This window comes from Mesocricetus auratus, unplaced genomic scaffold (genome assembly GCF_017639785.1).
Source record: "Mesocricetus auratus isolate SY011 unplaced genomic scaffold, BCM_Maur_2.0 Super-Scaffold_100004, whole genome shotgun sequence".
NCBI lineage: Eukaryota > Metazoa > Chordata > Mammalia > Rodentia > Cricetidae > Mesocricetus > Mesocricetus auratus.
In genome coordinates this window covers 68,778,014-68,791,000 of record NW_024429189.1, presented here as the reverse complement: position 1 = coordinate 68,791,000, position 12,987 = coordinate 68,778,014, and the positions used below count along the sequence as shown (strand labels likewise).

General features: G+C 41.4%; 1 protein-coding gene across 2 annotated transcripts in view; it reads left to right on the top strand.

Moving 5' to 3' along the window:
- Window positions 1–12,987, top strand: part of Iftap (intraflagellar transport associated protein) — a 68,329-nt gene that overhangs the window by 42,776 nt on the left and 12,566 nt on the right. For both annotated transcript variants that reach the window (XM_040745918.1, XM_040745919.1), the window contains 3 exons: window positions 336–493; window positions 1,635–1,706; window positions 3,275–3,344. In XM_040745918.1, coding sequence (XP_040601852.1) covers window positions 336–493; window positions 1,635–1,706; window positions 3,275–3,344 — 300 coding nt within the window. The remainder of the gene's footprint in view (window positions 1–335; window positions 494–1,634; window positions 1,707–3,274; window positions 3,345–12,987) is intronic.

Below are 12,987 nucleotides of genomic sequence, written 5' to 3'. Positions count from 1 at the left end.
TGTATTTTTCTGTGTAATTGTTTCCCAATAAGAATCCATTTATCGTTTATCTTGGGTCTAGTGATATAATTATATCCTCGCCTTCAGTCTCCCATTCTTGAACTTTTTAACAATGATGAAAAATAGTGCTGGGTATATAGTGGACAATATTCATCACTTGTTGAAGGAGTGCTATCTATATTTAAGACTAGTTAAGGCTTCAAGAAACTTCTTATATGGTTCTTTGAGAAGTATTCTTTTTTGGGGGCGGAGGGATAAGAAACGTTTTCAGTAAGAAACACAAAAGAACCCGACAACAGTGGGTGTTTGTAATAATTCATGACTTACCATTTCAGAGGATATTATGGCCAAAGGGACATCACATGGAACTGATTCATCAGGAAATATATTCACTGCTGAAAAATTGACCCATAAAAATGAATCCAATGGTCATCATTTTAGGAATGCAGCCGTCTTTCCTCATATTTCATCTGAATGCTCAGAAGAGGACCAGGTAATTCTGTCTTATGTTTATAGAAACCAATCGAAGAAGAAAGCATTGTTCCCAGGAAAAGAGGCCATTGGAGCACCACTCTGCTGAGAATTGAGTCGTTATATGCCGGTGTGTGATAATCCTTAGTTTTTGGTAAAAATTTCTTAGGGATCTGTCATGTGTAGATGCTTCATGAAATTATATATTTTGTTTTTAACATTTTGTTTTGTTAACAATTTGTTTTTTCCTTTTCTTTTTTTTTTTCTTTTTGTTTTTACGAGACAGGGTTTCTCTGTATTGTTTTGGAGGCTGTCGGTCCAGCCCGGCCTCGAACTCACAGAGATCCGCCTGCCTCTGCCTCCCGAGTGCTGGGATTAAAGGCATGCGCCACCACCACCCGGCCTGTTTTTTCCTTTTCTACATCTTTGTATAAACTGGTCTTACTTTTTCCTGTCCTAAACTTATCACATTTAAAATTAAAGTAGAAGTCAGTATGTTGCTTTTCCTAAGATTCGGTTTGTGGATATTAGATGCTCTTCTGTAATCATTAAGACCTCATCAGCAGTATTCATTGCCTCTTTGGCTATCGCGTTTAATTATCAAGGAATGAGAATTCATAGTGTTCTCTTTCAAGCCATATGAGTCTTGATTAATTTTTTTAAAAAAGGCATTTGAGTTTTTCTTTCTGGTTTGCAATGTTTTCCATGTGCTATCATGGGCAGAATTAAATGAGCTTTTGATTTTATAAGGGTCAGAAGTGTCTGTGATAGAAATGTGTTTATGTAGAAGAGGTTTATAATCCATTTTCTAGAGCTTGCTGTGAGACATGAGCTGTTTTCTGTAAAGGATTCATAGTCTGCTGATGAAGATAGAGAGATCATACTAAATATAGGCAGGTTTAGAATTGTTATAATGTAGCAGCAGTCTCTGATTTGTGTATCAGAGGTTCATTGGGCGGCAGACTAGGAGGTGGAACAGTTGTCTGTTCCATGCACAAGCATGCTGGAGTTAAGTTATCTACTATATGCTGGATGAGACTAGGGTACCAGAATTGCAGTTGGAGTTGCTGAAACCATTGCTATAGCTTAGAGACTCTAGTCTTTCATATATTGCTAGGAACAGAAACTTATTTCCTGACTGTGTGTCCTTACTGTGTTTTCAGATAGTGATTGATGAAGGCCAGCAAGTTGGCAGCTCCCTTCACGGTGATATGTCACGGGCTGGAAAGGTGAAGGTAAGGCTGGATTCAGTTATCTGCCTTGGGAAGAACACACAGCAAACAAATGAACTGTATTTGCAACTTTTCTGTTACTGTGATGATTCACCATGACCAAGGCAACTTGAAAAGGCAGAATATATAGATAAAAGTCAGTCGTGGTGGGAAGGCAGAATAACAAGCAGCAGGCAGCAGGGAGCCAGGAACTCACATCCTCAACCACAAGCAGGAAGCATAGAGAATGAACTAGAAGTGGGCAAGGATTTTTACTCACAAAGCCCACCCCTGGTGACAGACTTCTTCCAGAGAGGCTTTGCCTCCCAAACCTCTCCAGGCAGCATCAGCAACTGGCATCAACAATTCAATTACTAGAGCCTATGGGAGACATTTCCTATTCGAACTATCATACAAACCATTAGACAATCATTAGACTCTTGCTTTTCTTTGTACCAAACTGGTTACTCCAGATTTTATCCTTGAAAGGCTTTCTTTTTTTAAAAAATGATGTTGGAATATTTTAAACTGTTTGTGCTTGACTGGGTTCTGGATCTTTTGTCCTTAAGGTTTAACAAGTGGGAAGGGAATTTTAGCCTAATCATTAAGAAGAAAGATGCTATAATATAACTGATTCTCAAACGTTAATATCGAAACTGTAATATGAAAGGTGAACTTTGCTTTTGAGTTTGCATGCTAATAGTTACTGTTACCAGGTTAGAAGCATGGAAGGCACCATTTTCACTCCGTGGGGCCAGCATAGTCTGCTTGCTACACATTCCACGTTCAGCTCAGGTGAGCTTGTCTTGAACTGCAGCTAATCTCAATTGGTAACTTTAAGGTCTTTTTTTTAAAGGTTTATGTTTAGGTTGTGAGCATCAAATGGATGGCAACCTTGTGTCTTTATTACATGCCACATGCCAGCATTTCTTACCTACCCTTTTTGATAGTCCCCTAAGATGCCTCACTGTGTGGTGGAAGTGGTAGTCCATGCAGAATAGTTCTTCAGTGAAATGCTGCTGTGCGGGGAAGTCATCTGCTGTGCTTTTTACCTTTGAAGTAATTCTTTGTCTTATTTGCCTGGAAGAGAGAACACTTGATGGTCCTGCTCACCTTTCCTGTGATTTACCTGGACAGGATGATTTTGTTTTGAATGAACTTTTCTCCCCTGTTCGCTTTAACTTCCTCTCTCTGGCTCTCCAGAGTGCTGTCAGAAAGCATGCTGTGAGGAAGGGTGGTGGCCCACCACCTCCACCATCCCTGGTTGCTTGAGAAGCAGGAAAACCCAAATACAGAACCTGCTGTCTCCTCTAATAGCAGTGTTAAAAATTCTGGGAAGAGAATTTGGAACAGAGTTCCTTACAAGCAACCGCAGCCTGTTTTTCTTTCACTGTAGGGAGCAGGCTGTGTGGTGTGTAAAACCCTGGACTTGCCAATGTCATGTTCCTACAGATGGGAAAGCGTATGCTTGCAGCGGCTTCTAACTGGGCCTTGAGAGGTCACAGGAAAGCAGGTCCAGCCTGCAGCTGTGGGCATGGGTCTCTGACTACGTTGCTTTTCTTTTATGCAGGATAATCTCAATCTTTTTGTAGGTAGACAACTTCTTAGACTTAGAAGATTTGGAGGACTTGGAGGAAGAGAGTAAGCCCCAAATGAACAAGGGTATGTGCTCTCTGTATTTTTCCTACTGTGCGACCTCTTTCTAAAAACTACAAGTGATTTATGTTGCTTTGTTATTTTTGGCAATTCTTACCTTACCTCCCTTGATGTAAGAAAAACTAAAGTTGTAAATTTTCTTTTTGAAAAGCAAAAGCTTTTACTCAGTCAGTTAGGGCCTTTTGAAACTTATAGAACCTTTGGTCTAAGTGAAATAGAGCCATCCCTTTCCTTTCCCCCAAATTCAGAATAAGTTAAACTATTAAATAATTGTGTCACACACAGCTCTTATAAAGCCATTGCCTTGTTTACCAGTCTTGTAAATTTATATGATTTTAAAGGAAATGTAAAGCAGCAATTGATCATAAAATCATAAAAATATTCAAATTGATCACAAAATAGACAATAATAATATGCGGAATTTTGTCTTAAAATTTATGAAATATGTAACACACTCCACTGAGAAGGGCTTTATGCTAATCTATTGACTTTTCCTATGGAGGATTACTTTCTCCTTTTCTGGTTAGCAGTTTTGTATAAGTACAGGTATATTTCTTCAAGTGACCTTTGGAGTTTGGACTAGCTCAACTGAAGAGTGTTTGCCTAGAACACATAAAGTTTTGGTGTTTATCCTCAGCCCACCATTAAAACTGGTTGTGTGGGTACATGGCCTATTATCAGCACACGAGGATCAGAAATTCAGGCCATCCTTGACTACATAGCCAGTCTGAGGCTAGGCTGTGCCTCCTGAGAACCTGTCTTCAAAAAAAAAAAAAAGTAAACGTTAGGGAACAGCAAAAAACCCTGGTGAGAGGACATATTGAAGTTCAAATTTAGGCACAGGAATTTTTCTATATGGGTCTGGTTGATCTTTTCCTGTTGTCACACTGTTTAGTTATTACCGCAAATAGTTTTCCTTGCAACTAGATAGGCATTAAAGTGGCTGTGGATAGTTGATCTGGGGTGGCAACTTCTTGTCACTTGATAGTGTAGGTAGGCCTCTGCCCTAGCCTTTTGGGCTACTTGAATTGGTAAGGCTTTGGGAATTTGAAGCATTGAAAATTTTTATTCTGCTTCCAAATGTCATCCTGCTCAGTTGGAGGAGTTGTTTCTCAAGTACCACAACAGTCAGAAGACTGGGAGACTCTGAAGTTACTCATGTCAGCGAGATCAGAGATTGAGAGAAACCTCACCCCCCAGGGAGGGGTGGCTGACTAAACCCCAGTGACTTTGAGTTTTTATAAGACCTGCTTCAGAGAGAGCCAGGAAGGGCAAACACCTGTTTTGGTTGATTTGGGGAGTAGAGCTTGCTTTTAAAAACTGCAGAATCCTATACCCTGCACTCATAAGAAAACCTAATGCACTTTCAGTCATTCTGGTATTGTGTGAGGTTGACACTTTGAGACTGCTGGTTATTGTCTATATACAAAACATTTGCAAGACAAAAAAGCTTTATAGGTGTGCAGGAGAATGTCTGCATTGGGCATTATTGTGGAGAAGTTTCTCACTTCCTGCTAGCAGTGAGAAGGCCTGTACTTGTCACCAGTCATATGGCTTGGTGTTCTTTTGCTCTTCCCAATAGAAGAGAATCCCTGTGAGAGGTGGTATTTGGCACTTTTTTATATCCCTTAGCATTTGATGGCAGTGAGCTGCAGCCACAGATGGGAGGGAGCAGCAACATGTAGCGCCCTCTAGAGTTGCAACTCCCTGTAGGCTCTGATGAGGGCGGCCCTTTGCTTAACTTGTTGGTTCAGCTGTTCTTATATAGGCCTATAGCACCAGGATCCTTAGTTTTATAAGTGTAGGCCCAGGGAGTTGGCATGCTCCAGCCCTCGGGAGGGCCAGTTTTGTATCTCCAGGGCCAAGGTTATCTGAGAGCATTGACCCTCCAGGCTTGAAAGCTCTCTAGAGCTCTTGCAGTGACACTGACAGTGTGTTGCTGGAGAGTGAATGTACTTCAGGAGCTGCAGTAGTCACCTGGGTTCATTGTGTGACTGTTGTGGATTTTCTCAAGGTGTCTGTAGAGGGTTGAGACCAGCTAGTAGAAGCATCAGTGCAATCCACCTGGATGTTTACCCGTCAGATGCTGAAGGCTGCCAGCGCAACATGGGACAACAGCTGTTAATTAGGGAGTCACAAACATCTTGTTTATTTACAGGGAAATGATCAGGATTACTTACAACCAGAATCTAGAGAGCGTTCTAGTTCACTAATGCAAATAGTGATTTGTGAGACTCTAGCACTGTTTAACAGTGCTGAACACAGGCAAGTGTATCAGGGAGGAATGGTTCCCCTTCACCGACCCACCATAAATCAATGTGGCTAGCAAATTTAATTTTTTTTACATAAACCTTTCCTATTATTTGTGAAATTGCTTTTTAAAAACATTTTTTCAAGGATGCTATTCAGTTACCAGACTTCTTTCTTTCTTTTAAAAAGTTGAATAAAAAGATCCCACTAGCATCATGTTTCCAGAAAGTAGATAGCAGGAGGTCTTGCATTTGTGTATAATTAGTTACTGAGACTGAACCAAGTCTCAGTGGACTTGAATGAAATAGTTAAGACTGTCTCTTGTGTGAAATGATGTGTGAATTGATGGTCAACAGTGGATCCAGTCTGCAGTGATCTATTCCAATTACTAAAAGGCCACCAGGGTTTCCCAACTTTCATAATGTACAATCTGGGTCACTTGAAAGGAAGGGAGAAATTAAATACCTTGTGCCAAGGTGAATTTCAGTGTGTGGTCTAATTTGTGTTGCACTTCAGGAATGTAAGCAGAAGGCAAATATTTATATCAGATGGGAAATGTGACATTTTAAAATAGGCAAGTTGCTCATATAATTTTGGCAGCTGGGAAGCTTACTGATTAGATTCTGTTGTTATTGTTTAAGCAGCAGATTTGCCTGGGGCAACAAGGAAGCCTGTTTTGTATTGTTTTTTCTACCATTGATTTTATTTGTTCACTGTATTCACCTTCATAAATATTCTCCAACATTCAAGAGCACAGTTCCTTACCAGTGTATGCCTTATTATTTTGACAGTCAAGGAGTAGAGTTTAGAGTCAAGGATTTTAGCAGAATCAACACAATGCATGGATATGAGTAGTCTGAGTGTGACATTTTCTACAAGGTTTGGTACCTACCCTCTGCTCATGTAACATCAAATTGGTGTTGTGATGTTCATTTAAATCCACTGGGAGAAATCAGAGACTTAAGCTCAATTTAAATTTAGAGTAAATGAATTTATTCTTTCTTTTAAAAACCCTTTTTATCGATTCTTAGTGGATTTCACAACATGTGTCCTGATCCCGTTCATCCCCCTGTCCCTTTGTATCTGCCCTCTGCCTTTGCAGCCCCCAATAAAATAATAAAATAAAAGAAAATCTCATTGTGGAAGCTGTAGTGTGACACAGAGAGTAACAGAGTATACCCCTTAGTCCATACATCTTTACTTGTAAATGTTCATTGTGTTGTGTCCAAATTCTGAAACCCCCAAATCATCAAGAGGCCCATTTCGATGCAAAAGCAAAGAGTCTCTTATTAAAGTTATTTAACGAGCTAAACCCATTAGCTCGGGCCCTTCACCCCACCACCATGGCGTATGGCTGGAGAAAAGACCCCAAGCAACCTCAAGGCAGGGATCTTAAAGGGCAGCATAAGGGGAGTGTGTAGGGGTATTGAAACAGCCTCAGGATTGGTGTGCTTTCAAGTTTGGATGACCTGCCCTGTGTTGATTGGTCAACTGGTTGTTATGGTCTATAGGCCCTCCCAGGGCAGTTGCTATGTTCTGCATGTCACTGTTGGGCACTGTCTGTAAAGCACACCCAGAGCTGTAAAGCACAGCCCCGCCAGCTGACTTCTGATTGGCTCCTTGCTATGAGGAGGGAGGGCATCTAACTTCCTAGTGACCAGGACAAGAGTAGCAAGGTCATGCAAGCACGTGTTAGCCTGTCATGGCTGCTAAAATAGGGAGGCTGGTCACTACAATTGGCAATGAGTCATTGGTCTGCTTTGAGGCCTCTGGGTTCTGCTACACTATCAATACTGGGCCCTCTTTGATATCCTGTTGTTGCCCCGTGTCATGGAGATCCTGTAGCTTTGATCAGCACGGGAGTTTTGACCTGCTCCGTTTCCGACCTGGGCCGGTTCACCCCTCCTTAGGCAACCTGGTGGCCCCCCGCCCCCGGGAGGTCACCATATTGATGCGGAAATTAGTGCGGACACCCGATCGGCATAGCGCACTACAGCCCAGAACCCCTGGACTCCTGTCTCAGCCTCCCGAGTAGCTGGGTCTACAGTCGTGCGCCACCGCGCCCGGCGATCCTGTAGCTTTGAATCTGTAGAACCAGTGCTTTCATGAGCTCCAGCAGTTTGTAGATGAGGTGGATGCTGTGGTGGGCCAACTCATAGCCCTGGTTCTGGGCCTGCCTGGTAACTGGGTTGGTTAGCCTGCAGTTCTCCCTCATACTCACTACTAGGGCAAGCTCTCCAGCACTGCCCCGGTCCCCACCCCAAGCTCACCCAATGGAGCAGGCAGCAAGGGGCAGGGCCAGTTCTGCTCTCATGCCCTTGGGGTGCCTCACCCATACCCACACCATCAGGGCCAGCTCTACTGTGTTTCCCAAATGAGGTGCAGGGCCCACTCTCCCTAGTGCTGCAGGTGGCGAGGGGGCAGGGCCAGCTCTCCTGTTCTCATAACCCTGGGACCAGATCTCCTGCCTATACCTTATACCGTGCTGGAAGTGGAGGCTAAGAGGATGTGGCTAAGGGCAGACATCAGAAAGGTATGCATTACAAATACCCATGGAGCTCGCAGATGGGCAAGAAAATAGTTTTACTTCTCTCAGTTGTCTTCTTCTTCCCTCTGTAGTAATAAAAGACCATTTAATGGCTTTCCCATAGCAATAGCAGGTTTTACAGAAGCAAAGGCAGCTGTTAATGCCTCACAGCCCATTATCCTGTTCTTATCTCACCTGTAGGACACTGGGATCTCCCAGGCATCCCAGAGCAAAGGGTCAATGGCCCTTAAGGGGTGCCTGGTTCCATATTAAGTTTCTTTAGTAATCACAGGGGACCTATGTAAATTATTATTCACTCTAATTACTGGAATATAGTAGTTCATTTCTGGGTAGGAAAAAACACAGTGCCATCAGGTTAGGGCTGGCTGTCACGTCCTTACAGTTAACACCTTTACCTCTTTGGAATTTAAGATAGGGTAGTTAACCTGGTGACTGCCCTGCCTTAGACAAGATGGCTCAGATTGCTGTACAACAAAATTACAATTTGGAATAGCTGCAGTCATTACATTGAGGTCATTAGAGTAGGACTACTGTTCATTTTTCTTCCGGTCTCTCTTGTTTCTGTGCAGCTGGCTTTAGAGATTGGGTTTCGGAGGTCCATTCCTCATGATCACACTTGTGTAGACAGGTGTCTTACAGTGGGTGTATTTACACTGCATTGCCTTGGGCGAGAATGGGCACTGATTCCTGCTCAACAGTTGCAGCCCTGTTTTTTTTTTTTTAATTAAAAAATTATTTCTGAGCCGGGCATTGGTGGCTTTAATCCCAGCACTCGGGAGGCAGAGGCAGGCGGATCTCTGTGAGTTCGAGACCAGCCTGGACTACCAAGCGAGTTCCAGGACAGCCTCCAAAGCCACAGAGAAACCCTGTTTCGAAAAACCAAAAAAAAATTATTTCTTTTATTTTTTGAGATTACAATATAATTATACCATTTTACTTTTCCTTTCCTCCCACCAAACCCTCCCTTATACCTTTCTTTGTTTTCTTTCAAATTCATGTCCTTCTTTTTCGTTACTTATTGTTACATACATATATGTATGTATATATGTTTCTTAATACATTAAGTACAACCTGCTCAGTCTGTTACATAACTTGTGTGCATATTTTAAGGGCTGACGTTTGGTACTGGATAACCAATTGTTGTGCTCTTCCCTGGGAAAGCCTATTTATCCTGCTCTCAGCATTTCTTTAATTGCTGGCAGTTATTTGTGTAGGTAGGTCAAAGCCTCGTGGTCTTTCCCCCATCCACTTTGGCATGTCTGTTGTTGTCCTTGTTCAGTTCATATTTAGGAAGTAATGTTGCTAAGACTTTATGGCTGTAGCTTCTGACATTACTAGGAAATGCAATCTCACAGCAAAGTGTGTGGTCCTCTGGCGCTTACAGTCTTTCTGCATTCTCTACTGCAGTATTCCCTGAGCCTTAGGTGTGTGAATGGTTTGTAGAAGTGGGATTGGGCTCCACAACTGTAGTTTGATTGCATGTGGTTTTCTATAATGGTCTCCATCGTTGTAGAGCTTCCCTGTTAGGGGTGAGGACTACATTTACCTGGCTAGGTACTGGATAAAGACGTGTGGGGACTGGTAGGGTTTAAAGGTTGGATCCCTATTTGTGGAGGACATCATATGTATATGTCAATAAAGCACTGCTGGCCAATAGGGAATCTAGATAGGTGGGACTAGGAGTCCAGGAGGACTCTGGGAAGGAGAACACAGAGAGTCAAGATGTAACGCCATGGCATAGGAAATTGTATGCTGTTCCTGGTAAATGCACACAAAGAAGTCATGCAAGTCATAAGGAAGTTTATCTTAAAGCATTTTTGTATGCATACAAGTTTACTATGGGTTATGGATAAAAACAAATTTTCTTATTAATGAGATGGTTATGCTTGATGAATTAAAAACTTAAGGCTTGGCTGAATATTTGATGCTCAGTATATAGAACATCTTCATTGGTTTTCAGGGTAGATGAATATTTACAGTTGCCATAGCTATGTAATACAAAGTGGCCATTTCAGAATTTGTTGGAAATTCTTTTCTAATCCTAAACCAACATTTTATTGGATTAAAAAAATGAAATGCAAGCCTGCAACTCAAACAGCTGTTCTTAATGTCAAACATTGTAGCTTAATGCACTCAATTCAAAGATAAACTTATTTTATGTTTATATGTTGAGGAATAATGCTAGAAAAAATTTAAAAGTCTTTGTTTTCTGTAGTTAAGCCATTGTAGTTCCATAAGAACTGAAAACTTTGTATGTGTAAGGAAAACAGTGCAGTTCATAACATCCAGAGAAAGTAGTCTGAGCTGAGGTGTTTTGGGAAGTGTTCATAGGGATGGTGGGTTGACAGCATGTAGGATATTGAGTGTAGACACTGTGTGTTCAGACCAGTGCTGCAGTGAAGTTGTATGTTACAACTACAGGTGAGTGCTGGGAATACCTTGGGATTTGGCCTAATTTCTGGTCACTGTGTCTTAAGAAACCCTTTCTCTTGCCAAACTTTTCATTACTACATTTGGTTACATGACTCCATGTGGGATTGCAACCTACAGTTTAATATGCTATAGAATTAGGGACTGTATACGGGAGAGTCCTAGGGTTGGAGCAGATGGCATTTCCAACTAATTTAAAGTATCATTCTTTGATGGCTTCACTGCTTACTAAAAACGTAAGGAGACAATTTTTTTCTGTTTGCTTTGCAATGGTCCTCTATTCCCACTACTCTAGTTTTTATATTTGCTAACTTATCCATCTATGAAGGTGTATTTGGGAAGCCTTGTTAACTAGAGGAAAACCTACTAGCCTATTCTTATTATTGCATAAATAAATTTTCATCTTCTTCCTGAGAAGGGAAGATAATTTTTTTTTCAGAATCCACTCAAGGAAAAGAAGAGATTTCCTAATCGGATAGATTGGGGAAAGAAACTAGGTGTATGTGGGTCAGCCCTTCTGTTTCTGTTACGGGGTTCATGCGTTGGGAATTGTGTGCCTTGTTTTCTTTTTGTGTGCAGCTTTCCCACACATACTTTGTATGAGCTCTGAATATCCCTATTTAGCATTCTTCACTGAAAGGACACATCACAGCACTGAGGACATTTCAACTTTACCTTCATAGCCCTGTTGCAGCTCTGTTATGCTTTTTACCTTAAGACATTTAAGAGACATATTTAAGAAATTATGTGGATGGGTATTTAGCCTGTGTGTTTATTTGTGTAGCACATGTGTGCATTGCCCATGAGGCTGGCAGAGAGCATTGGATCCCCTGGAACTGGAGTTACAGCTGATTGTGAGTCTCCATGTGGATGCTGGGAAATGAATTCCAGCCCTCTGCAAGAGCAACCAGTGCTCTTAAACACTCTATTGTCTCTTCGGTCCTGATGTTATATTTTATAGCCTTTTAGCTTTCTGGCTTCATAGCCTCTGCTTGCAAACCAATAAAAATGCCTGAAGTTTAAAAGGCCACTGTAACCCTTACACTTATTTTTCAACTCTTTCCTTTTGGGGGGAATCTTAACTTCTTAAGATATAAGCTGTCCTAGTAGCCCTCCAATGCTTTCAAATAGTTGCATTTTAGAATTTATTTGACCATCCTAGTTTTTTTCAGAGAGAGGGTTGGATTGATACTAGCTAGACTAGTGGATCTTTGAGGATGTAGTCTGAGAATCCTTAAGAAACCCTGAGGACCCCACATCATGTTTATTGATATTATCACTAAGTTATAAAAGCAATGAGTAGAGGGGTAGTGTGAACCAAAGGTGTGGCACAAATAATACTACAGCTATAATCTTCACTGTCATATATTGCCAAAACAAATCTCAATTTTAATTGAAAAATGCCCTTAATATAGACTTGAAAGCCATTACTTTTACTAATCCTCTAATATTATTTTTGTGCGTATGGTGTTTTACCTGCATGTACGTTTGGGTGTTACATGCATGCAGTGACCATGGAGGTCTGAAGGGGGCATCAGATCCCCCAAGTCTGGAGACAGAGATGGTTGCAAGTGGCCATGTGGGTGCTAGGAATCAAACACAGGTTCTCTGGAAGAGCAGTCAATGCTCAGTCATCTCTGATGTTCCAGGCCTAGATCATTCATTTTTAAGTGTTATTTATTAGCTTCCATGGTTTGTAGCCTTTGAGTTGTCCATCAGTGGCTAAACACTGATAGATAATGGCATGCATTGTTTCTAAATATTAGAAATCCTTAACATGTTCTTGAGAAAGGAGAATTAAACAGCCTCAACCGGCTTTGTCAGTCAGCCACAAGATTTACTTTGGGAAACTGCCCCAACTCTACAGTGCATCCAGCTACCAAGGGCATTCAAAACGTAAGAAGCCTTAGGGTTGCTTTTGAGACAATAAATAAGATCTCATAGACTGTTAAAAGACCACTTCCGATAGTCCATTCCTCCTCATCAGTGAATATTATGTCCCCAACCTCTGGGAGATATGAATATTTATACAAGTAACTATGAGATGGCTGAAAGATGGGAGTAATTCTCTTTCCTAGTAGATATCCTACCAGGCTCTTTCTGTCAGTATTGTTTTACCTTTTTATAGCTCTGTAATGCTTAGAATCAGAACAATTCAATTTTGTTTTGGGCTTTTCTCATTTTGATTTTTTTTATGTGGAAAGTGTATCCCTGTAACACCCTTCAGTGTTTGAGGGGATGAACTGTGCTTGCCTTACATTACACATGGTATCTAACTGGTTGTTGGTATACAGGTTCTTGGTAGTTACTGCTCACTTTAACTTTGTAATACAGAAAATGAATGTCCTGCTTCCAAGTCCTGGTTGAGCATTCACCATGTGTAAGGCACTGTGTTAGCTCCTGACAGTATGCATTCCTGAA